Source organism: Cetorhinus maximus, chromosome 20 (assembly GCF_964194155.1).
Source record: "Cetorhinus maximus chromosome 20, sCetMax3.hap1.1, whole genome shotgun sequence".
Taxonomy (NCBI): domain Eukaryota; kingdom Metazoa; phylum Chordata; class Chondrichthyes; order Lamniformes; family Cetorhinidae; genus Cetorhinus; species Cetorhinus maximus.
The window spans coordinates 57,439,679-57,466,325 of record NC_135898.1 but is presented as its reverse complement, the minus strand read 5'-3'; the positions used below and the strand labels follow the sequence as shown (position 1 = coordinate 57,466,325).

Below are 26,647 nucleotides of genomic sequence, written 5' to 3'. Positions count from 1 at the left end.
AAGGATAGAAAGTGGGAAGGTGAAAGGAAGGTAGAAAGTCAAGGAAGGGAAGGAGTGGGTGGAAATTCCTAGGAAGTTATTCTCAGAATAAAAAAGAAGATTCTGAGGGTAGAGGTGACACTCGAAAATTGAGGTGTTTATATTGTAATAAAGTTGGACACACAATGTCAATGTGTTGTAAATTACAGGGAAAATCTATTGGGATTACTGGGATGCAGAAAAGTTCTGGAAGTAAAGTACTATTGGTTCTGAGGTTTAGGCAGAGGAAAAAAACAATGGTTTGTGTACAGGTGAAGCAGGAAGCAGTGATAGGTAAAGAAGTGGGAATGTGTTCACATTTACCCAAGGCAGTTCTGAGAAGCAGGTTGCAGAAATGTTTAAAGATTTTGTATGTGAAGGGAAAGTCTTTCCATGTGTACAGGGTGGAGTAGGTAAAGATGTTAAAATTTTAAGAGATAGTGACATTTGTTGATCAGAGGGTCTATTGCAGGAACTGATGATGATAAGTGGGGTTCATGGTGATACGGAAACCACAAGTTGTAATTAAGCCCGCACCTTTAATTCCAATTCCAACATCTGAAAAAACTTTTGCTAGGGTCATGATTGTGTAGGACCCCTCGCTAAGACTAAAAGTGGAAATCAGTACTTACTGATAATAATGGATGTATCTACAAGGTTCCTGAAGTGAAAGGGTAGGCCCACACAGGGACAGTGGTGGGAATCTGTGTGGGGAGCCAGAAGAAATGGGAGAGATACTAAATGAGTACTTTTCATCAGTATTCACCAAAGAGAAGGACTTAGTGGTCGATTTGTGTAGGGAAGAGTGTGTAGATAGCCTGGATCATGTTGAGATCAAAAAAGAGGAGGTGTTAGGCGTCTTGAAGAACATTAAGGTGGATAAGTCCTCAGGGCCAGATGGGATCTACCCCAGAATACTGAGGGAGGCAAGGGAGGAGATTGCTGGGGCCTTGACAGAAATCTTTGTATCCTCACTGACTACGGGTGAGGTCCCAGAGGACTGGAGAATGGCCAATGTTGTTCCATTGTTTAAGAAGGGTAGCAGGGATAATCCAGGAAATTACAGGCCAGTAAGCCTTACATCAGTGGTCGGGGAATTATTGGAGAAGATTCTTCGTGACAGGATTTACTACCATTTGGAAGCAAATGGGCGTATTAGTGAGAGGCAGCATGGTTTTGTGAAGGGGAGGTCGTGTCTCACTAACTTGATCGAGTTTTTCGAGGAAGTGACAAAGATGATCGACGATGGAAGGGCAGTGGATGTTATCTACATGGATTTCAGTAAGGCCTTTGACAAGGTCCCTCATGGCAGACTGGTACAGAAGGTAAAGTCGCATGGGATCAGAGGTGAGCTGGCAAGATGGATACAGAATTGGCTTGGTCATAGAAGACAGAGAGTAGCAGTGGAAGGGTGCTTTTCTGAATGGAGAGCTGTGACTAGTGGAGTTCCGCAGGGATCAGTGCTGGGACCTTTGCTGTTTGTAGTATACATAAATGATTTGGAGGAAAATGTAACTGGGCTAATTAGTAAGTTTGCAGACGACACTGAGGTTGGAGGAGTTGCAGATAGTAAAGAGGATTGTCAAAGGATACAACGGGATATAGATCGGTTGGAGATCTGGGCGGAGAAATGGTAGATGGAGTTTAATCCAGACAAATGTGAGGTAATGCATTTTGGAAGGTCTAATAAAGGTAGGAATTATACAGTAAATGGCAGAACCCTTAAGTGCATCGACGGGCAGAGGGATCTGGCTGTACAGATTCACAGGTCACTGAAAGTGGCAACACAGGTGGATAAGGTAGTCAGGAAAGCATATGACATGCTTGCCTTCATCCGCAGGGGTATTGAGTATAAAAGCTGGGAAGTCATGCTGCAGCTGTATAGAACCTTGGTTAGGCCATACTTGGAATATTGTGTGCAATTCTGGTCGCCACATTACCAGAAGGATATGGAGGTGTTGGAGAGGGTGCAGAGGAGGTTTACCAGGATGCTGCCTGGTCTGGAGGTTATTAGCTATGAGGAGAGGTTGGAGAAACTCGGATTGTTCTCACTAGAGCAACAGAGATTGAGGGACGACTTGATAGAAGTTTACAAAATTATGAGTGGCATGGACAGAGTAGATAGTCAGAAGCTTTTTCCCAGGGTGGAAGAGTCAATTATTAGGGGACATAGATTTAAGGTGAGAGGAGAAAACTTTAGAGGAGATGTGCGGGGCAAGTTTTTTACGCAGAGGGTAGTGAGTGTCTGGAATTCGCTGCCAGAGGAAGTGGTGGAAGCAGGTACGATAGTGGTGTTTAAGAGGCAGCTTGAAAAATACATGAATAGGGGATGGGAATAGAGGGATACGGACCCCAGAAGTGCAAAATGCTTCAGTTTGACAGGCAATATGATCGGCGCAGGCTTGGAGGGCCAAAGGGCCTGTTCCTGTGCTGTACTTTTCTTTGTTCTCTTTGTTCTTTGATACCTTTGAGAAATATTACAACAAAAAGAATTTTGGAAGAGTTGACTGAATTTTTACAAGATATGGCTTACCTAAAGAAATAGAATCAGAACAGAGTTAAAACTTCATGTCACAGCTATTTAAGGAAGTAATGGACAGTTTGGGGATAGAACAGTTTAAGTCAACAGCTTACCATCCTGAATCACAGGGGGCTTTGGAAAGATGGCATCAAATTTTAGAACACTATGATGAGGGCAAATAGTCAGGATTATCCACAGGATTGGGATGGGGAATTCCATTCTTGTTATTTGCTATTAGGGTTGCTCCTAATGCATCATCTGGTTTTAGTCCTTTGGAACTAGTTTATTGTCAGAGGTAAGAGGACCACTGAAATTGATTCATGCGAAATTGGCAGGTCAAAATTCAGAAACCATTCTTCTGAATTATGTATCAAACTTCAGAGAAATATTAGACACAGTATGTGAGTTAGCTAGGGAACATTTAAAGATATCACAGCAAGTGATGAAAGTGAAGGCAGACAGGAAAGCTATAGCTCGTAGTTTTATTGCTGGGGAGAAAGTGCTAGTTCTATTACCAGTATTGGGTGATTAATTAAAGGCAAGGTTTAGTGGGCCTTACAGGCCCAAGAAAAGAAACTGAGTGAAGTCAATTAGTTAATAAAAACTCCAGATAGAAGAAGCAGGGGATATGTTGTGTAAATATGCTTAAAAAGTACTTTGACAGGGGAGAGAGCCAAAAGGAGTTGTTAGTGGTGGTAGACAAAGAGAAAGAGGTAGAAAGAGGTAGAAAATTGATTTTCCTCTAATCAAATTGGATAATGAGGGGGTACTTGAAAATTTAAATGTAATATTGAGTTACCTTCCAGACAAGTGTCAAAGTAATTTGGAAAGCTATTGCAATCATACAAAGCTATTGTTGGAAATAAGCTGGGGAGGACAAATTTAGCTATACATTATCTATCTGTAGAAGTTTCATCTTCGATAAGGCAAAATCCTTGAAGATTAAATCCAGCAAAGTTATCACAAGTACAGATAGAAATTGAATTCATGCTTCAAAATGATATCATTAAGTCTAGTTGCAGTAACTAGAGTTCACCTATTGTGATGGTACCGAAACCAGATGGAACACAAAGACTGTGTGGGGACTACGAAAGGTGAATGCAGTGACAAAAGCGGATTCATAGCCTATACCATGGTTGGAAGATTGCATTGAGAAAGTGGGGCAATCAAAATTTATCACAAAGATTGACTTGCTAAGAGGATATTGGCAGTACTGTTATCGGAGAGAGCAAAGGAGCTGTCGGCTTTTGTGATGCCAGATGGACTATATCATGCCATTTGGTATGCAAAATGCACCTGCAACATTTCAAAGATTGACAAATAAAGTAATTGCAGGACTGAGCAATTGTGCTGTTTATATTGACAACATGATAGTTTTCAGTCATACGTGAGAGGAGCATTTACAACATCTGGAAGAATTGTTTTGTCAATTACAAGAAACTGATTTGGTAATGAACTTGACTATAAGTGAATTTGCAAAAGCACAAGTTACATGTCTGGGCCATACCATTGGACATAGTAAGTCGGCTCTGACAAATGTGAAAGTCAAAGCTATCATGGATTTCCCAGTGCCTACAACAAAACAAGAATTTTTGAGATTTCTGGTAATGAGTGGGTTTTATGGAAAATTTGTTCCAAATTTTAGTAGTGTGTTTGCTCCATTGACTGAAGTATTAAAAATGAACAAGAAGTTTCAATGGACACAGGAGTTTCAGAACACATTTGACAGTTTGAAAACTGTATTAACTACAACACCAGTTTTGGCAGTACCCAATTATGCCAAGCAATTTAAGTTGGCTGTTGACGTATGCGATATAGGCATTGGAGCTGTATTGTTACAAGTAGATGACATTGGAATTGAGAAACCAATAGGATGTTTTTCACGGAAGTTGAATGTACAACAGAGAAGATATTCAATGGTCGAAAAGGAGACTTTGGGTCTGGTGTTAACATTGCAGGGTTTTGAGATTTATGTTGCAAAAAATTCATCAGAGACAATTGTTTATACAGACCACAATCCTTTAAAGTTTCTGGACAAATTTCGAGACAAAAGTGCAAGGCTATTCAGGTGGATTTTATGACTGCAACCATTTAATCTACAGATTATACATGTGGCTGGACAAGAAAATCTGATTGCAGATGCATTGTCAAGAGTTTGAAGCTTAAAGGGAAAATTGGACATTTAAAACCTGGATACTGGACTGGAATGATTCCTGCTGATACAAAGGATTTGTATATATATCGTTATGCTAATGCATGCATCTGATAATGTAATAGTGTAATAAGTATAGGAGATAATGTAAGATGGGCTAAGAAAATGAAGCCATATTTTTAAATTATGATGGTTCATTTTTCAATAAAGAAGGCAGTGTCATGAAAATATAATAATTTTCATAATGTTATTGGAATTTATTGTAAAATAGGAATAGTGGGCCTGGATAGTGTTTTTGTGTTGGGGGTGGGAGGGGATCTTAATTGAATTAAAGACAGCTGGTCTGAGGGCTTTGATTCATGAAGTTCCTAAAGGTCATTGTTATGTTGAAGTTCCTAAAGGTCATTGACGGTAGCCAAGTAGCAATCTGAGCATCAGGTTCCAGATACTCCTCTGTCATCACCATTCGCTTCTCCTCACCTGTGTACTGTGACTTACGTGGTGTTATCTCCTCAGGCCTAATATTTTCTAGAATATGTGTAACTGTACCGGTGATTGCAAACACTGGTGAGAGGGGCACAGAGTGTTGTTTGGCAGTGCTGGCAGGCTGCTCTTCGAGGCCTACAATGGTATAAAAAAGACAACTAGTTAGAATGCTGGCTCATACATCACTAAACAGATAGGATGTGTGATGTTTGTGTGGTTGTGGCATTGCTTATGTGAAACTGTAAGAAAGGGAACCAAACAAAAGAGCAACATGGTATTCAACCTGAGCTTGGGGAACGTTTTCCCTTTACCCTTCCCTACTCATTATGGCCTCAGGATTTCAAGAATGGCATCTTTGTATCTGATTAAGAGCTTTAACTTATGGGACACTCCTCTCTTGCAACTTTGCTTCTGCCTCTTGTGTGCCATTTTGTCCTAGCAGCCTCAAGATGCTGGAAATTTCTGCCATGGCGGGATTCAAACCCGGATCCCGAGAGCATTACTCTGGGTCTCTGGAATGTTAGTCCGGTGACAATATCACTATGCCATTGCCTCCTCCTGGGAGGGACTCTCCTTTCGTGCAACGGCGGCTGCTCCGCTGTGAAGAGTCTTACACTTTGCCCCAAAGAGAGCAACCCTGCGATCTGCTGTCCACTGCTACCCTTTCCTTTCTTTCTTCTAGTCACCTCAATCAAATTAAAAGGATTCCAGCATTATGTTAATGGATGCCCAAACACCAAGCAAGCTCCCTTTTAGAAAAATAGCAGCAGACATTTAACAGTTGCTGCTGGAATTCCTATTAGTGAGCCCCCAAGGTCAAGCTCAATACTTCAAAAAGGGACAAGTTTAAATTAACATCGAACATTGAATTGCTAAACAGGAGTTCTAAAGCAATGCCTATTCACAATGAAAACATTAGTTGAACACTGTGCAACTGTAGCACATTGATTGATGGAAGTCACCTGAAACCCAAGATTGTGTTACAGTACTGCATTTAGCTCTCTTATCCCTTTTGTCATATAAACTGCCCGGAGTTTTACTTGTTGAAGTTTTAAATTACTTGTGACTTATTAGTCATTTTGGATCTGTGTGCTCCCAGCAAAACTCCCAGAAGGTGTTAAGATTAAACAAAAAAAAATTGAACATTTATAACATTGTGATAACAAATGTAATCCTTTTTCATTAACTTGTTAGAATTATGAGTATTTATCGTTAAATACTAACCCAAAATATTAATATACAGTGATAAAAACAAAAAGCTAAAAGCTACTGCGGATGCTGGAAATCCAAAACAAAAACAGAATTACCTGGAAAAACTCAGCAGGTCTGGCAGCATCGGCGGAGAAGAAATCAGTTAACGTTTCGAGCCTTCATGGCCCTTCGGCAGAACTGAAGCATAGTTAGGAGAAGGGAGAAATATAAACTGGTTTAAGGTGTTGGGGGGGGGGCGGTGGTCAGAAGGGGAGAGAGATGTTGAGGGTGTGGTGATTGTGGAGATAAGCAGTGATAGGAGCAGATAATCAAAAGATGTCACAGACAAAAGGGTCAAAGAGGTGTTGAAGGTGATGATATTTGCCTAAGAAAAGTGCTAATTAAGAATGGAAGACAGGATATTCAAAGTACAGCTCTAGTGGGGGTGGGGTGGACAGACTAACAAGGTTTTAGTTTTAGATTTAAAAATAATGGAATAAATATTAATTCCCCACCTATTTCCATTATTTTTAAATCTAAAACTAAAACTTTGTTAGTCTTTCCACCCCACCCCCACTAGAGCTGTACGTTGAGTGTCCTGTCTTCCATTCTTAATTAGCACTTTTCTTAGACAAATATCACCACCTTCAACACCTCTTTGACCCTTTTGTCTGTGACATCTTTTGATTATCTGCTCCTATCACTGCTTATCTCCACAATCACCACACCCTCAACGTCTCTCTCCCCCACCCACCCCCCCCCCTCCCACCTTAAACCAGTTTATATTTCACCTTTCTCCTAACTATGCTTCAGTTCTGCCGAAGGGCAATGAAGGCTCGAAGCGTTAACTGATTTCTTCTCCGCCGATGCTGCCAGACCTGCTGAGTTTTTCCAGGTAATTCTGTTTTTGTATTAATATACAGTAACTGGCAAATTCTCAGCATTCAGTGGATACAGCTTTCATGCCCTCCACAAAGAACGACATGACCTTATGCTGATCGTTTTTCAGATACAAACTGCTAGGAAAATATATTTTTCAATGCCAACTGTTATTAATAATTGATAAAATACTTCTACAGTTCAACAAAAAACAGGAAGGGAACACCTTACCTTGTCAGTGAGCTACGTTTGGTTTCATTCAATGCAAATTAATGTTAAAAAAAGTACTATATCTATGCCATCAGGTGCAAGATATTAATTGTCCCTTGACTAATGTTGAGTAATGTAAGCTTCTCTCAATGGCACAAAAGAGTACAGTGGGAAAAGTCAGGAATAAAAATGATTAAAATCTGTTTTATACAGGAATCCCACTAAGTGTAAATGTAGGGAAAGAGATTTAGCATTGCCATTATGGGAATGCAATAAGCCTACTCTCAAAGAGTGCTAGAAATCCTGTACTTCATTTTATGCTCTGCTTATGAAGTACATCAATTGGAACCACAAACCTTTGGCACATTGTTTCACAAACACATCTATTAAATTTGCTTGTTCTGACATTTTTCATTACATTTTTTTCCGCCTTTGTGTTCCATACTACACAGGCTGTCCAAGGTAAATTTTACCACAGGCCTCTTCCAATGAGCTTCCTTCAGGAGCCCTGGATGTCCAAAAGTGTTTTACATCTAATGAAGTACATTTGAAGTGTAGCCACTGCTGTAATGTAAGAAATGTGGCCGCCAATTTGTGCACAGCAAGGTCCCACAAAAAGCAATGTGATTAAGACCAGATAATCTGTTTTTAGTGACGTTAATTGAAGGATAAATAATGGCCAGGACACCTGGGAGAGCTCACCTCCTCTTCTTTCAAATAGTGCCTTGGGAATTTTTACATCTACCTAAGAGGCAAACTGAACCTTGGTTTAATGTCTCATCTGAAAGGCAGCACCTTCAACAATGCAGCAGTCCCTCATCACTGCACTGAATTGTGAACCTAGATTTTGTGTTGGAGTGGGACCTAAATCCTCAACCTTCTGAGTCAGAGATGAGTGAGCTACCACTGAGCCAAGGCTATTTGGGAGAAAATTGGGGAACGGCCCAGGATCACTTACCTGGTCCAGGTTAACCTAACCAACCTTAGGAGAAATCACTGGGATGGCATCAGCCATCCATTTTAAACCATGCTCCACCACCTGTCTCCGCCCTGCCACTGCTTCTTTGTTATCAAACTGTTTCTCTGGCAGTCATGGATGAGCCACAATTCCTCCCAGTGAAATGTGAGGAAGACTGAAACCATCGTCTTTAGCTCTGCTACAAACTTTGTATCCTTGCCAATAATCCCATCCCCTCCTTGGTCACCGTCTCAGATTGAACCAGACTGTCTACATTCTTGGCATCCTATTCAACTCCGAGCCAAGCTTCTATCCCTTGTCAGTTTGGTTAAAATTACCCCCGGTGCCTCCATTCTTGATAAACTACTTTGTTTGCAATACTAACCAACATTATAAATTGGCAGCAAAATATTAAGACTCACCACTTAAAATGAACAAAACCAATTTTTCAAATGTTACGCCATTCTTGGAGCTTACACCACTCCTCAGCTCAGAGGGCTGTAAACCATTGCTGCACTTCACCCAGAGTGAGAAGAGACCATGGGAATCAAATGTAATTTTCCCACCATGCTGATAGTGAAAATCTTCTCTGGGCATGGATTAATTTCTAGCTTGTCAGTGTACAGAAACTACCCAAAAGGACTGTAAACTCCCAGATCCTTAAGGAACACCTACATCTTTATAAAATTGTCAACAGTTTCATTTTCTGGGAATCACATTACTTATTGAGAACTGTATAACATTCTGGGTAACAAGTCAAATTTAAGTGAATGTTGCAGTCACAGCCTGTAGCAAACTACTGCATTTGAAATACATTGAAATGTAATTAGAATATAAAATGATTTGTGTTAGGTTTTTAAGTTTAAATATACTGTATAAAACATAAGCTATGTGAATGTTGCATCTATTTGAAGTTTAAAGTATACTAGATTGAATGTGTCATTAATTATTTATGTTCTGATTCGAAAACGTTTCCAGTTCATGAAGTACTGATTTGCAGCGGAAGGGAGGGTAAGGCATTTGTTACAGAGACTCCATGAATGTTCCAGTACTTTCCATTAGACCTGTGTGTCCAAAAATAACTCACGCCCTGCATTCCACTCAACATAGCTTTATTACATTTATACATCATACCAGTTACTTTATGTGACATAGCAGCATTACATACAGAATCCACAACAGGACTTAATCCTAATTTTTGGTGTTATTTAAGTGCAGATACATACAAAGTGCATTTATTACTACTTTGAGATACATGGTATACATTCATTGACGTCTGAAAGAAACCTGTTCCTATAGAATGAGTCATTCAGTGAAAAAGATTGCTTCAAGTTGCCAAATAACACAGTAGCTATGAATTTCACTTCTAACTGTTTGTTACTGTAAACAATGTTTAGGAAAATCAATTTGGCATATACTGAGGATGAGTCAATTTATAAAATGTATCCACATCTTTCAATTGATAGTCTTTCAAAATGCAGTACAATTGTATTCAAGGCTCTTCGTTGTAGTGACAATAAACATTTCGGCAGGCAGATAAATTCCCCTTATATTTTATTACTTAACAGCAACAACCAAATACGTAGTTCTTTACTGTATGAATCTTCCTATTAAGAAACACTTTCTACATTTTAAATCTTGCCTACAATTTGTGAATGCACAGGAAATTGAAATCAACAGGACCAGTATGCAATTTTACTTGGGTAACTTGAAACTCATTCCAAAAGAACAGGTCACTGGTTTATATGTGTGTTATGGATTTCTTTTGAAAGACAGAACATTCTGCACAGAAATGAAAATACATGCTGGTCTTTGCATACAGTCAGCATAATAAAGATAGTCATGTGCAAGTAAAACTATTTGACAAGCATATTATAAGTTAGATTTTTGAGTTCTTGGTTATTTTTAACATTTCGGCAAGAAAAGCTGCAGAGATCTGTAATCGCATTGCTGCAATAACTTAATCATTTAAATATTGAGAACTAAACTTGGCCTGGAGCTTGCAATGTACTCTAAAACAATTTAAAAACATTATAAATACTGGAAGGTCAGATAAACATCAGAAAAAATGTCAACTCAACCTGGCATTAATATATATGAATAATAGCCTTGTATCAGTCTAGTACTGAGGGACTACCATACATCTGAAGTTGGCCTTTTCAAATGAGTTATTAAACCAAGGATCCATCGCTACCTGTTCAAGTGGGCATAAAAGAGACCAAAGCATTATTCAGATAAGAGTAGGGAAGATCTCCCCAGCGTCCTGGCCAAGGTTTATCTGTTCACCACCAAAATCTGGCCATTTGTCTGCTTGCTGATTGTGGGATCTTGCTGTGTACAAACTACTGCCATGACTACTCTTCAATGCACTTGATTATCTGTGAAGTACCTTGCGTCATCCTTCGGATATGAAAGGTGGTATTTAAATGCAAATTTGTTTTTTGTTCTCAGAATCATGATTATATTCAATGAAGTAATAATATTATTTGGGTATTACCAATGTTTCATGTTGAGGGTACAAATATTTTACATATATTGTGATGTTTCTATTTTTCTTGAAATATGCAGCAGATCAATGAGTTCAATGTTTCAGGTATAACAATTCATCAAAAGACCACCTAAAATGTTAACCCAAATTGATGACAATTCTATTTTTATTTCAGATTTCCAGTATTTGCAATTTTTGTTGCACCTCTGCCTTCATTTTCTATTCTGTTCATAAGGAAATCAAAATTATCAGTGTACTTATGTTAAATTATAGCATCAGGGCAAAAAGAAAGCATTCCAAAAGTAGGATAGAGAAGATAGTATATTGAATATTGTGGATGTGGTTGGTGCTCATTTCTCTTAATGGCATTCATATATGCTGTCTATTATCACATTTTTCAAGTATCTCAAAGCACTTCAGGTTATAATGAAGAACTGACCTCTCTATCCTCAGCCTCCTATATTCTTTCAGTGAAGCTCATTTTATAGCCTTCTGGACCAAACACGAAGTTCAATATTTTCAGATCATAATCACTGTCCTCATTTTTTCAGATGGTAGATGTTAATTCTGCTGTTCATATTTATCCCTCCTCCAGACCCATCTTTTGTTTCCTTACTTGTTCCATAATGATTCCCCTTTTCCTTGCACCATCATACCTTTTGTCATTTAATGTTTCCTGCCTGCCATCCTGTCACAGACCTCCCCTTTTATTCTATCCATCCCTCCCCTGCCTCTCGACTGGCTTAAAGCATATTGCATTTTCCAGTTTTGATGAAAGGTCACTGATTTGAAACGTTAACTCTGTATCTCTCTCCGCTGATGCTGCCTGACCTGCTGAGTATTTCCAGAATTTCCTGTTTTTGTTTCAGATTATAATGGATTATTTTAAATGAAATGGTAGGACTTGTGTGAAGTAAGCATGAATAAATATAATTTTAAACACCATCATCTGTGTAACTACTCTGCTTTATGATAGTTCCTGAGTAGTAAAACAATCTTTAAAGCATTAAATCAGATTGCAAAGTATAATTGGTGACTAAGAGTAAATTAGAAATAGCTCTGTTTCTCTGTCTGCGTACTTGCTGTGTCTTGTGAATATGAAAGGTTTGGGCTGTTGCGGTGTAGTAAAAATGATTGTGTGATGTTAAACTCTTGACAGCAGTTTATGAAGTAGGAGACCAGAAGCCAATCTTTACTCAGTTTTAAATTTATTCACAGAGTGAAACAATACAAGTGTATAGCTCCGAACTCTACTTCTCTACCAGTGTCAATAAGTGTTCCTTAATGTGCTCAAGTAATCATTCAATCTATCCTATCCACCTATATATGTGTTCAAGTAATCATCCAATCAATGCCTTCCTCCTGTATGTACTTACCTTAATTATACAATTAACATGTGGTTCTACTTTGCAGTATCCATTCCAGCCTGAGCATGAAGAATAAGTGGAAAAATTATTGTGCTGCATGTTGCAAAAATAGAGTTGTTTTTTTAAAAAAAAAGCCTCTGTCTCCATTTAGAGTTTTTGGCAAGACCTTTCTGTCTGAGACGGGAGAAGAGCCATGTGCCAAATGCATTACAATTGCATCACCTGCAAATAGCATGATTATGCATTCTTCTGTGACACATTGCATCATGTGTTTGAAAATATATGTGTGCTAAAACAATTCTTATCAAGACATTTTAATCCAATATTAATATTGTTTTTTAAGTGATTGTGAATTTATAAGCCACAACAAGTCTGAGTGTTTGTTCTTGTCTTCTAAGAGTGGTCAGATTAAAAGGGATCTTGTGATCTAAGAGAAAGGGCTATACATCCCTCCTAAACTGGAAAGCATCAAAGTGAACAGCCAGCTAGTCTGTGAGCACAGCAGGCAGCCTCAGCTGATCATGGGCCTTGTTTGCATTCTATTTGCTGACTTCCCGTCCAAAATGGCCCAGAATTTGCTGAGAAACAACTGCCTGGCTGTTAAAATCATGGCGGTCAGAGGCAATCACCAGGAATCAGAGGGAATGACACTAAGGGTAAGGGGATAGACAATGTGGAGGGAAGGGGTGGGAGAGAGCAGGGAAAGTCCAAAGTTTCCTTCCGGGACCTAGAGTTCCTTCAAATAAGTTTGTATCTTCCTCAAGCCTCTGAATTTTCTGAAGTATTTTCTCTGTTGTTAACAGACCATTGTCCTGGCTCACATGGAAACTAGGAAGAAAATAGATAATTGGGCCTCTTCTGGCCTTGGCTGATCTAGTCACTACTGTTCCCCTGTCCATGCCTCAGTTAAATTTGCAGTTGGGCCCCAATAATGTAATTGGAGCCTGATCTGCATATTTATAGAGCACATCACCAGCTTTGGAAGCTAATCCTTGTTGCCTGCAATTTAAAATTGTGATCGGGCAGATTGGGGTGGGAAAAGAATAAGTCCCTCTGCTCCATTTTAACTAATCTTCTGCCTGATTTCTCTTAAAATCAAGGCTCAAATGTACCAGTTGCACTCTCATTACCCATTTTATCATTTGGTTTCTGGGCGGTCTTGTGGCACTGTGGTACCATCACTGTCTCTGGGCTAGAGCTCCAGGTTCAAGTCCAAAGTCAGGACTTGTTGGCACTGAGGTAGTGTTCAAGATGCGGTTCAATGGACTGATAATCAGCTCAGGAATCCTTCCACCGCCTCCCCACAATTCCACAAAGTGAAAAAAATGAAAATACACTTAAAAAATACTAGATTTCTCTCTTTGATTCTATTAGTTTAGGCAATAATTGCTAACCAAAGTGTTTATTAAATACGTTGAACACTGTCATCTCTTTACCAACTTCCTCAAAATGCAGGTGTATAAAGGGACTAGCAATAGCGTTTAAAGTTATGATAGTTGTCATTCTGAGGTTAGCATGTAGAAAAGTAAATGTGAATGTCATAACCTTTATCTTTTATCTAAAATTGTATAATTGTTAGAGAAAACATTTGTGATCCACCTTTTCATACCCTTGTACCAATGGCATTGCAGGTACAACTGCAATGTAATGGTGACACTGCGATGACCTAGAAGCATATATTCTAGCTTCAGAGGCAGCTATTAAAGGATTCTCATTACAAAAGGCCATACTTAACACACAACTCTGAAAATTTGTTGGTGACAAACTCTGGCCAACCTTTGACTTAAACAAATGTCACTGACCTATACTCTGCATTGTCCCTGCCAATGCTACAGGCAGGAGCCAGATGCAGAGTGGCACTAGTCAATGCCATTTATAAACAAAACGGATGATCAAATGAAATCAAAGTTCCGACCAAAAACATCAATAAACATTTGCATCTGGACCGCAGTTCAAAGGAAAGATTGGAACACAACATATTTTAAGTCTTTAAAAATTAAACCAAGATTCCCTGCATTTTAAAATCCATTACTTTTTGTAAGCAAATTATTCTTTGGAAGCAACACATGTAAGCTTAAAATGAACTTTGACTTCTTGTTGCTTACCAAACATAAATATTGCACAAAATGCAAATGCGATCTGAATTTAATGCTTCCTCTGTAGAATATAGAAACCATTATCTATATTACTCTACTCATACTCCTTCAATGTCTTACACATTTCAACATTTTCATTCATAAAGTGCCCAACAGTGTCTAAACTGACACTTTTACTTCACAGGCAACACTTAATGTTTATAACTTAAATAGGTTCTCTGGTAATTTATAAGGCTTTCTAAGCCACCATCATGTGGCACAAGATGGTATTTTGGCAAGATTAATCTTAAGGGAGATAGCAAATAGAAAACAATGCAAAACAGAGGCATGTTTTCAGCAAGATGAATGTATTTTTTTCAAAGTTGATTACAAGTAACCAAAAACTTGCATGATTCAACCAACAAGCTCCTGTTGTTCACAATTGTCTCTCCATGATGGCAGAGAAATAATACTAGGGCACAAAACTATGAGAAAGCCTCCTGATGGCATGCATTCATAAAACATCTCAAAACGATTTATAAAAATGATTGGCGGATGCACTTCTGATACTGAAGGACTAATGTTCATTATTATCAGAAATGTCTTTAATGTAGCAATCATCACCAGGTTTTCTCAGGTTCACTTCACTTTGGTCAGTATCCGTTTTTGATTCTTGTACATCGGTTTTTGTGCACTTTTTGTCACCTTCTGTATAATCCATTTGAGTTGATTTTTCAGTTATTCCTGGCTGAGGTTCAGGAAAACTTTTGGCTTCTGGGCCCGTGCTGCCCTTCTGTTCTAACTGTTCTAGAAGGTTCTGAACTTTCTTAACACCATATCTTCTGGCTTGTCGCACATCATCTCGACCCTCAGGGTCCACTGAATCAAGGGCCAGCAGCTCTTTGGTCAGCAATTCTTCAATCATCAGATAGTGTTTATCAGTTCCCGCACCTTCAAATAAGCTTACATCTTCCTCAAGCCTATGGACCTTTTGAAGAATTTTCTCTACTTTTACCAGCCCAGGGTGCGTCTGAGATTCTTCAGTGGCTATGGGCTTTATTTCAGGGACAACACCCTCTTCTTGCTGGGTGTTGCTCTTTGCAGGGGATGGAGTTTTTCTCTCAGTTTGAGGCTGAGGTTTATGTGGTTGTTGCCTTGTGACTTGAACTGGGATGTAGGCTGCAGGACGCTCGGACCCAAAGGAATGGGCTTTGCTCTCCTGTTGCATTCTGGGTGCCTCTTGCTGCTGTGTTCGTTGCTGAGCAACCTATAATAGTTAGGGAAGGGGAATTTGGGTAATTAGCTCAATATATGCAGTACTTTTACGCTCTTATGCTCTCATTACTATATTCATATTTCAGATTACACGCACAACTAATTTTGGGGAATCTGATCAGGTAAATTACTTCAACCTATAAATTATTTGTGACTTGTGCATTTTTATTTTTGGATTTCTGAGCTCTGTAACTACACTAGGTCAGACTGTTTGCCAATTAATATTTAATCCTTTCAAGTGCATTGTACAAAATGTCTCCACAATTTCTGAAGGTTTCTCTGCAATAGTTCCAACTTACTATGATAAAAGGCTACTGAACATAACAAGCCCATCCAAATCTACCTCTCTTCTCACCATATTCCTCACTACATTCTTGGAATCATTTCCATTAGCATCAATAACCTTTCCTGATGATTTATTCCTCAAGTGCCTTACATTTTAGTTTTGGCTGTCTTTCTTTACTTGCTTCTAACTTCTTCATTTTTAACTTGTCACCTCTGATATTTGAAAATTTGTTGTCTTGAAAAATTTGCCTGGATCAGTTTCATCAACCCTATTTATAATGATCAAGACTTCATTTGGACCACCATAAGTATTTTTTTTGAAGATGATTTGAAGTTTTTTTTTAACCTTTCCTGATAATTTAGATTCCTGAAACTTAGAATTATTTTGTTGCTCATCTCTGCACCTTTATTTTTGGTGCAATAATATCCTTCCAATGATTGGGTGACCATAATTCAGCAAAGTGAGATGCACTTGATTCATATCTTATATGTCTTACACAGCAACAAGATAACTGTTGATCTGCAGAGCTCCTACTGCTGCTCAGCTGATATAGTCATAGGCCAGGAATTATACCTGGCATCTTTGTGATCTTTATGACTCAGCAGCTGTGATTTAACTCATAAATAACAAAGGTTATAACTGACTCTCACTTGAGGCTTTCATTTAATTGTATCCCATTTATAACCCCTTTCTCGCCTGAAAGTTTTTCACTTATAGCTACTCTCTGTTTCTTGCACAGAGCCTCCAAGCAGCCTAGACGGCTTAGAGAATCTCAAAAGCCATTTCATTTATGTAAGAAGTCATTGTGCTTGAAAAGGACCTTGTGGTGGAAAATGTTTTGTAAAGTTTCAATATGATGTGACACTGCATTAGTGCAGGAATTTATTTTCATTCTTTGCTGCCTATAATTGCAATCTAGTATGAAATGTTAGCTGTTACAACTGTGGCACAAAGTTGTAGTTTTACCCTTGTTTCAGTGCGTCATGTCATGAATTGAGATACAGCAATCTCCACCGGAGATCAGGGAGCTGACTGCAAGAACAATGAGGTCCAATCAATGCAGTGATCCTAAGTTTGAGGTATTCATTCCACCATGGCCTCTTATTTTTTTGGTGAGATTGTAGCTGCCTAACTGGGCTGACCTCTCGGCACAGAAAACTAACATTTTCCCAGTTTGTTAGACAGGCTATGCATATACATGTGAACTGTTCAACCTTCTCCCGTTAGTTTAACTTTCTGTGTTTTTTTTTTCAAATATTTTGTTTTAAATATGTTGAAGTGCATTATTATTGCTATATGATCTAAAACACACCAACTTACCTGTGGTCTGTCCACACCTGTATTGGTCCAGATGGGTGACTGTGGCCGAGCATGTGAAGTCATCCGGGCTGGAGAGCTCTCACGACTTGATGTTCCCTTCTGAGCCATTCTTCGTGGTGATTGTGCCCCAGCTCTGTTCGTTCCCCAGTCTTCAGGAGAAAACTTGTAGGCAACTGGCTGCTGCTGCTGGACTGTGCACTCTGTTGGCTGGGAAGGATACTGTACATGTGGGCCAGAAAGGTATGCTTGCTGGGTTGGGCACTGAGCTTGTTGCACTGGATGAGGTGCTTGTTGGACTGGGTACTGTGCCTGTTGCACTGGGTGATGTGATTGCTGAATTGGGCATTCTGCCTGTTGCACTGGGTGATGTGATTGCTGAATTGGGTATTCTGCCTGTTGCACTGGGTGATGTGATTGCTGAATTGGGTATTCTGCCTGTTGCACTGGGTGATATGATTGCTGGCTTGGTTGTTGTGTCTGGTGAGCAGGGTGATATATATGTTGAGTTGGCTTTACTCCTTTTCCTTCATGGATCACAGGTATAGAAATATAACCTGAAGGTAACTGGGAACTTCCTAAGCTTGACCGACCATGCTGCTGAGATGAAAATGTTTGGGGGCTAGTTTGGAACTGTGAGTTCTGAAATAAAGGAAGATTGTCACTATTATTAAAGATTCCAGTTTCTTTTGTTCTGGAAATGTAATAATTTCAATCAGCCAACCAAAGAAAAACTTCAATCACACTGATGAAAACATATGTTGATATATTGATCTGAAAAACACTCTTTCTTCACTTTTTTGTTGTTTATTTATATGCCTTCACAGGAGTTTTACTGCTTCAATTTAAAATATAGCCACTAAAATGCAAAAGAAGAATGTAAAACTTTTAATGGAACATGCTGTGACCTGGAGCAAACAGAAGAAAGACAAGAGTATCACATCATGGGTTGGCTATTTTTAGTCTCTAAAACATGACAGTCTAAAAATAAATCCACAATTTGCCTTTTGGAAGGAAAACATGTGATTTCTTTGTAATTTCCCTTGTAACACAAGAAGTTTTACACAAAACTAACCTTTGCTTTGGGCTTAAGACAGGTAAAATAAAGCTTTTGTAAATTGTGTAAATTTTCTATTTGTTTAGTGGTTTTAGATTCCTGGCTACCTGATTTATCAGTTTCTTCCATTTCAGACAGGGCTCTGACTAGCCCTGCCATCCAGACCTAGTACATGACAGTAACTTCATAACGAAAAATACTCTTGAGAAAAATAAACAAATTACCTCTGACCCTTGCAAGCCAGAAGCCTGGCTAGTGGCAGCTGTTGATGCTTGTCCACTTTGTTTATCTGCCTGCGCGGCTTCGAATGGAGGCCCAGCTGGTGACTCAGCTCGAGCTGAGAGCCTGGATGGAGACTGTGCCCGTACTGGGGAGTGTGCCCGGACTTCAGTTTTAAGTCTCTGCAAGTCAGGCTGCTGAGGTGAATAGTGTAATTTTTGCTGATAATGATCAGGAGCTCCTTCATGCATTATGGGGATGGGAATGTAGCCTGGACGAAGCTGAGGACCTGTAGACCCAAATTCTTTTCCATGTCGTTGTTTTGGGACATCTTGTGATGATTGGTGATAGCCTGATGGATACGGACCATTGGAAAAAGCTTGCCTTTCCTAGAAATAGAAAATATAGATTCAGAACTTTTAGCTGCTGTTTAATCCTTTGCTGTGACCTGATATAAATGCAATATCAGTTCAAAAGTACCAGTCAATAACCATCCTACCACAAAAAATTGGAATATTGTAAACAATAAAACTGTGACAAAGATAAATAAAAATGTCTGCGAATTATTTTCAAAATCCATTCCATTTTCCATGACTTATAATCGATACTTCCCACATGTTTTAATGCTGTACCTCACCACATGGTATCTGTGGGTCCGATTGAAATCATGAAGATTAGTAAGATGTTAAATTAAGCATGTAATAGCTTCTTATGGAAAATGTAGCAAGTCATAATGACAGGTAAAGCAATTATTTTATTTGCTCAAGATCTTTTTTGGATTAATTAAATATTCCTGCAGAATAGAAAACTTGCAGTATTTTAAGGTATACAGACTCTGGGATAATAATACTATTATGTTACACAAAGTTCTTTATTATTTATATTTAGCCACCTACAATAAATAATTATTGTACCTACAGATAAACATTGTTAAGATTCTTGGTGTAAACCAAGCAAATAAATAAAATAGAATCCATTGTAAAATATAATTATCTTCACATGGTACACTGGTAAAATAACAGGTGACGGTTAAGATTTTACCCCGGATCATTGGATAAACTGTTGCTGGAAACTGGAAAGACAAGTCAACATTTTTGAAGCATCGCATCAAGCACCTCTAAAGATTTTCACTGCTGCTCCTATGGTGAATGATGACAAGAGTACAAATGTCCTGACTGAAATTCTTTCTTTAAGATTCACTCATTCCTCAGAAGGTAAGTCAATGCTTAAAGTTGAACTAAACATTATCTCACAATGAAGTTCAATGCTCACATAGCACTTATAGATTCCACTATTTATCATGAGAATGTACTTTCTGGAGTGTAATATCCGAAGTAACATTCACGCCACACAAGTGCCAGGCAATGACCATCTCCACCAAGAGAGAATCTAACCATCTCCCCTGAACATTCAATGGCATTATCAACACTGAATTACCCTCCATCAACATCCTGAGGTTACTGAAACTTAACTGGACCAGCCATATAAATATTGTGGCTACGAGATCAGGCTGGGAATTCTGTGGTGAGTAACTCACCTCCTGATTTCCTAAAGCCTGTCCACCATCTGCAAGGCACAAGTCAGGAGTGTGATGGAATACTCTCCACTTGCCTAGATGACTGCAGCTCCCACAACACTCAAGAAGCTTGACCCCGGTTTGATCATCACCCCACATTTATCACCTTAAACATTCATTCCCTCTACCACTGGCACATAGTGGCAGCAGTGTGTACCATATCAAGTTACACTACAGCAACTCACCAAGGCTCTTGTGTCAGCACCTTCCAAACCCGCAAACCCTATCAACTAGAAGGACAAGGGCAGCAGACTAAAGGGAACACCAACACTTGCAAGTTCCCCCACCCTGCTCGCAAGCCACACACCATCCTGACTTGGAACTATATCACCGTTCTTTCACTGTCTCTGGTTCAAAAACCTGGTACTCCCTTGCTACCAGCACGGTGGGTGTACCTACACCACATGGACTACAGTGGTTCAAAAAGGCAGCTCACCACCACCTCCTCATGGGCAATTAGGGATGGGCAACAAATGCTGGCTTAGCCAGTGATGTTCACATCCCATGAAAAGTAAGTTAAAAAAATACACTTAATGCTGTATATGATTGGTTTGATAATTTTTTGCTGTGCTTCTGATTCCAATTTGTCAAAACCTCAGCTACATGCTGTCCTACACTAACACCTGCTCACCCTGCCCTAACTGAATTACATTGCCTCCCTGTCTCCAGCACGATAAAGTGAATTTTTTTGTCCTTATCTATACATTCCTCAAGGCCTCACTGGGCTGAGTTATTAATAGGTAAACCCACAAGCTGTGTGGTCAGCCCCCATCTGGAGTATCTGGAGGAGGCCATTCTGTTTTGGGCACAGTGCAGAGTTGCCACAATCATACCAGGTCCTAAAGGGTTAATTATGGAAACGGGTTTCATAAACTTGGCTTGTATTCTATTGAGTTTAGAAGGTTGAGCAGTGATCTAATTGAGGCACATAAAGTCATTCATGATTTTGTAAAGTTAGATAAAAAGAAACTATTTCATCTAATGGGGAATCCATAACAAGTGGGCATGGTCAACAGATTAAAGTTAGCCCATCAGGATGCACTTTATCACTCAAAGCATACTGGAAATCTGGAGCTGGTGAGCAATATAGATTCATTGAAATTTTCATGACTGAGGTCAATTGATTTTTGTTGGTTAAACGCATCAAGGGTTCTGGAACAAAGGTGGGTAAATTGAGTTGAGTTACAGATCTGCTATGTTTTAAGTGAGTGGTGGTGGAATAGGCAAGAGAGTCTGAATTACCAACTCCTGTTCCTATGGCTTGCACGCCACCTTATTTCTGCAATCTCTACATATTCAATATTCTCTCCTGCACCCTTAAGTCCTCAAACTTCAGCTTGTGTCCTTCCCTCCACTCAGTTCCCCCCTTCCACTCAGTTCCCCCCTTCCACTCAGTTCCCCCCTTCCACTCAGTTCCCCCCTTCCACTCAGTTCCCCCCTTCCACTCAGTTCCCCCCTTCCACTCAGTTCCCCCCTTCCACTCAGTTCCCCCCTTCCACTCAGTTCCCCCCTTCCACTCAGTTCCCCCCTTCCACTCAGTTCCCCCCTTCCACTCAGTTCCCCCCTTCCACTCAGTTCCCCCCTCCACTCAGTTCCCCCCTCCACTCAGTTCCCCCCTCCACTCAGTTCCCCCCTCCACCTTGCTGTCTGAAACCTTCCCTAAATATTCCAACCTCTCTCTTCGCCTTTACAAAATTCCTCAAAACCCACCTTTTTGACTAAGGTTATGGTCCCACCTCTTAATTTCTCCTTTCAAAGTTCATCCTCTGTTCCTTTGCCTCGATCTGTGAAGCATTTTGGAACACTTTTATGTTAAAACCACTGAATAATGTATATGCTGCTGTTATTGTTGGTGCAAGCTTTAATTCTGCACTTGCATTCAATCTTGCTGGGCTTCTTTCACCACTCTCAGAAGTAATAGTAGACAAACTACCTCTGAGGGCTCCCCCACTGGTTGTATGAACCAGTCACTAGATTTAAGAGTGATCCACATATATTCAATTCCAATTTCCCTTCCTCTGAGCAAATGTCTCCTTTTAGTCTCTCTTCAAGCTGAGAGCAATGACTCAGTCTTTTAGGAATCACGGGGGAGATTCCTTCCTCTAATACCCTGTAGTAGGTCACATTGCTGTCCTAGTACTGTTGACCATAAAGGTACCTAACAAACTTTTATACCCTGAATCTCCAAATGCATTAACTTACTAGAATCATAAAGGAAGTCAGAATCATTTTTCACCCAAATGGTTGGTAAAATATGAACATGTGGCATTACAAGTAACTACTGAATCCGAGTGAAGTGTAATATTTAAGAGGAATTAGGCTTCAAAAGAAAGATATTAAATGATAGTAGATTGAGTAGATTGTTTCAATGTGCACCTAGCACTCACAAAGGAATCAGAGGCTAAATGAATTTATGTGATATCCATTTCCCAATGTAGATTTCAGGCTAGTTTTATAGATCAGTCAAAATATAATAACTGTGTGCTTAAAGTGCTCTAGAGGCAAAACTAGCAGCTCACTGGTTTAACACATGACTCCCAACTGGGTCAAAGTTTGAAAGCTTAGGCACACCTACCATCAGAACTTGCTGCCATGCAGTTTGCTCCCCTCGGAGCCATTACGCAGCATTTCACATTCGATCAATGTGTCCCACCTCAAGGAGAGCAAAAACTGATACCGTCTAGCTCAACCTGTTTGAGTAATGTTTCCTGCTCGTAGAATTTAATGACTGCAGTCATAAAGGCATTTATGACCCTGAGTGCATCATCAGGCCATTTGTCGGAAGGGTATATCATCTTCTTCATGTAGGAAACTAGTGTGTTTTTTTTTAAAAGAGTGAACCTCAGCATAAGTTATCACAAAATTATTTTGATACCATTATTTTATTAAACAATATTTTATACAACTCTGAGAGTATATATATATATGTTATTTTTTAAATTTCCATTAACTGTTTGTTCATAAATATGCTCCATTTCTTAGACAGCAATATCAATTAAGCTGCAATGCCCATTTCCTGGCTACTTGACCTGGTTATATCTTCTGATCAATATAAAATTAAAATCTGTTGTCTTGTGTTATTTTTGTCATTAATTCAGCTTTATCCTGTACTGAAATTCATTGTACCTATTTATTTGATCTTCCTGATTTTGCAGGTGGATTCAAAAGCAGGAACGTTAGTTTCTTACATGCGAAAGGCCCTTAAATTTATGGGCACAGCACTGGAAAAATAAATCAGTTTCTGGTTGCTTACTTCACATGGTAGAAACTTCACTACATGCCTCCGCGCTATGCTGGATGTCACCACCAACATAGCACCATTTTTAACATCTGACAGCTGTGTAGCTCCACAAGATCCCTAATGTCTCCAAACTTTCTCCTGACAACTGACTCAGTCAGCTAAACGAGGTGCCAGCTGCCAGGCTCCGTTGAGTCTAAACAGACACTTAGTGAATTCAACACAATCTCAATATGTACCCGCATAATTTCACTTGGGTTTTGAAATGACTTTTCTATTTGTACAAATGTTGGAGAAAGGAGCCGTGCCAGTCTCCCCCAAACGCACGTTGAACATTTAACGCTGCAAATTACGATCGTTGCTTAAAATAAACCTCACTCGGGCCGAAAGTTAAAAAAGGTTAACCAGCCGATGTTTCATCAGATTGGACTGCAGTGCGTCATCCAAAACACAATCTTAATCCCTGAGAGCACAAAGATGCCATTTTACCACTGGCTAACTTTAACATTGTTGATAGTGTTTTAATTTCATTTCTTATAAAATTATGGGGGCATGAATGACTCCGAGAAAAGACATTTACTTTTTGCAGCAGGCAATCATTATTCTCAGCAGGACACGTATTCCCGTTTGGCCGAAATGGATGGTTGTCACGATGACTGAAATTGGGTCGAAATTGGCACAATAGCCTGTGGCGTTGTGGTCTGTATCTGGAGACCAGCAGCACCGGGGGAAGGTCACTGTATTCACGACAGGACGCTCGTACTGCAGTCTCTCCCTGCCAGTGCACGTCCAGGCAATACATCTCCCCCCTCCCCATGCTTAAATACAGCTTCGGAAAGCGCCGTTAGGAACTTGCCCAAAATACCCCTATTAAAATCTACTCGGAAACAAGCTGCCACTTGGCTTTCTAACCCAGGCTATGAGAGCCCCGGGGCACAGCACTGACCTTCTGCAGCTCCATTCTCGGGTCACTCCACGTTGTTGTTCGGCTGTTGTGATCGACGAAGAAGGGCCACCCGGTTTGCGGGTCAATCTTAATCTCCCAGCCGGGAGGAAGAGCGTCGTTGTTGGCCGTTTGGTTCGGAGAATTCTTCATTGCAAAGCCTGGGACGGTGAACTGAGCCATTCTACACTCCGCTTCCTTCTCTGTAATATTTATAGAGTGACGCCGGCAGGCAAGGGCTGGACTGGAAAGTGTCTAGAATATGATCTGAGAGCAGTGAGCAATAAGAGTCTAGAGGGCTGGAATATTCTGGCTAGTTCTCTGCTCCTGTGAGGACGAGATGATAAATCCGCACTCCTGAACTATTAGTGTGCACGAACTGCAGTAACCCGGGGCTAGTTGCTGGGAAAGTGGATTACTGTCCGTTCACTGATTTCTGCTTTCTTTGCAACTGGGGAGGAGCTTGGCGATTCCAATGTGTTGAGCAGAAGCAGTCTTCCCCAGCGCGAGCAATTATCATCCACCCCTGTGAATTAATGAAATATTGTAATATTGAAAAAAACATCTCTAAACTCTACGATACCCTAATTTGGTAAAAGTTTCAGAGAGGGGTATAAACTTTTTTTTTAACAAGGGTTATAAATCATAAAATGGCTTAGTTTAGTGTCATTTTGGTTGAATGAAGTATACCCATATAAGGTGGATTTCCAAAAAGATACTTGGATCCAATTTAAGGGATCACGTGAGCAAGACAGCTGGGCTATATTTGATGTCCGTTTCATATGTAACCAAACAATAAAGTATAATCGTGTATTTTGTGGTGAGGGGTCACAGTGCTTTTTATAAAACTCTCCTTTAAGAGAGTCAAGTTAGGGAGAAAGAAAAGAACATTTTGTCAAAGCAGCCTATTGGTTACCTTGAAATGAAATGTTCAGTTCAATGGTGCAGAATTTGAGCGTTTGTTGAAGGTGAGCTATTTGTTTTCGCCGTCATTTCTCCTCTACATCTGACCACCACTTCAGGATTTAGCCCAAACGCTGATTAACACAAAAATCCTGAAGTTGTGGCCTATCACTCACTATCTGTCACAAGCTGCGCTGTGGACCCCCCAGGCTCCTTCACTGCCTACCAACCCACCAACCACCAGGGCCAGCAATCAGTGATATCAATGGATATAATGAAAACTTACCCCTTTCCTCTCCAATAGAAACTCTATAAAAGTTAAACTTTGTTCAAAGAGGTGTAACTGGGTTTTTAATGCTGATCTGAGTGCTAACTACTGCTGAACAGCTTATCTGGCCCTGAGAAAATAATGGAATGTTGTTTAATTTCTCCAATATGATTAATCACTTGCTGTTTTTAAATTTAATTTTTAAAATGATTATATATTTTTATAAGTTTGTTCATGATATTTCACTTTTACCTTAGCCCCATGTCTATATTTTGCCCTCTGCAAAAGTTTTAAAAAGCTGATTGATTATGAAAACTTTCCATTTCCTGGTTTACTGGCTGTGAAAATTCGTTGATATGATTGGCTGTTTAGACAGCTTAATGACATCATTGCAGTTTCCCGTTAGGAATGCCCATTAAGCAAGGTTACAATCAATTGGATGTGAAAGAGGCAAAGTTCTGGACAGAAAGATTGCTGGACCTCTCAGCGAGGCTTTCTTTGAGGTCTGTAGCAATCACTGACTGCAAATCACGGGCCTATACGTATATTACTTTAAACTTGAGGAGACTCTCAGTGTAGTTCTGCAACATATTTTAATTAACGAATTTGACCTGCAGAATTTTAACTCACCCTACCAAGTGGCAACAGGGTGGGCGAGAAGTTAAAGTCACTGGAGAGTCACTTTGTTCCTGCCGACTGCCATTTAATCACACAAGTTTTTTTAAAAATCAATGTAATACAGTATACAGGTGTCTGGAATAGCAAGGTTAATGTAGGGCTGGGAAACTGTACCACCCACAGTGAGATGTAAAGAGGCGTATGAAAAGAGGGGAGATGGTAGCGTAGTGGTATTGTTACTGGACTAGTATTCTAGAGAGACCCAGGGTAACGATCTGGGGACCTGGGTTCCAATACCACCCCAGCAGATGGTGACATTTGAATCCAATAAAAATCTGGAATTAAAAGTCCAACAATGACCATTGCTGATTGTCAGGAAAAACCCATCTGATTCATTAATTTAGGAAATCTGCTGACCTTACCTGGTCTGGTCTACATGTGACCACAGCAATGTGGTTGACTCTGAAATGTCCTCTGAACAAGGTCAGTTAGGGATGGGTAATAAATACTGGCCTAGCCAGTAGTGCCCACAAATGTGTGAACAAATTTTGAAAAAACTGACCTGAGACTAGAGTTAGCTATGGGCTGGGCAGAGACCTGTG

General features: G+C 39.8%; 1 protein-coding gene and 1 long non-coding RNA gene across 2 annotated transcripts in view; both read right to left on the bottom strand.

Moving 5' to 3' along the window:
* Positions 1-9,510: 9,510 nt before the first annotated feature.
* LOC144694402 (uncharacterized) overlaps positions 9,511-26,647 on the bottom strand; it is a 1,120,079-nt gene continuing 1,102,942 nt past the window's right edge. The window contains exon 2 of the long non-coding RNA XR_013579743.1: positions 9,511-11,719. This is a non-coding gene — a long non-coding RNA (uncharacterized LOC144694402). The remainder of the gene's footprint in view (positions 11,720-26,647) is intronic.
* bag3 (BCL2 associated athanogene 3) lies at positions 12,095-24,775 on the bottom strand. The gene is made up of 4 exons (XM_078564753.1): positions 24,260-24,775; positions 18,505-18,888; positions 17,227-17,865; positions 12,095-15,612 (listed from the first exon to the last, which is right to left on the bottom strand). The coding sequence occupies exons 1-4, from the start codon at positions 24,437-24,439 to the stop codon at positions 14,923-14,925; spliced, it is 1,893 nt and encodes a 630-aa protein (XP_078420879.1). The 5' UTR covers positions 24,440-24,775; the 3' UTR covers positions 12,095-14,922.

Bases quoted from the DNA above. Each gene is read 5' to 3' on its own strand.
- bag3 (XM_078564753.1), bottom strand. From the start codon at position 24,439: ATGGCTCAGTTCACCGTCCCAGGCTTTGCAATGAAGAATTCTCCGAAC. The intron at 18,889-24,259 runs GTCAGTGCTGTG...TTCTATTTCTAG, and splicing joins CGAGAATGGAGCTGCAGAAG to GAAAGGCAAGCTTTTTCCAA. The intron at 17,866-18,504 runs GTAATTTGTTTA...CCTTTATTTCAG, and splicing joins CTGGCTTGCAAGGGTCAGAG to AACTCACAGTTCCAAACTAG.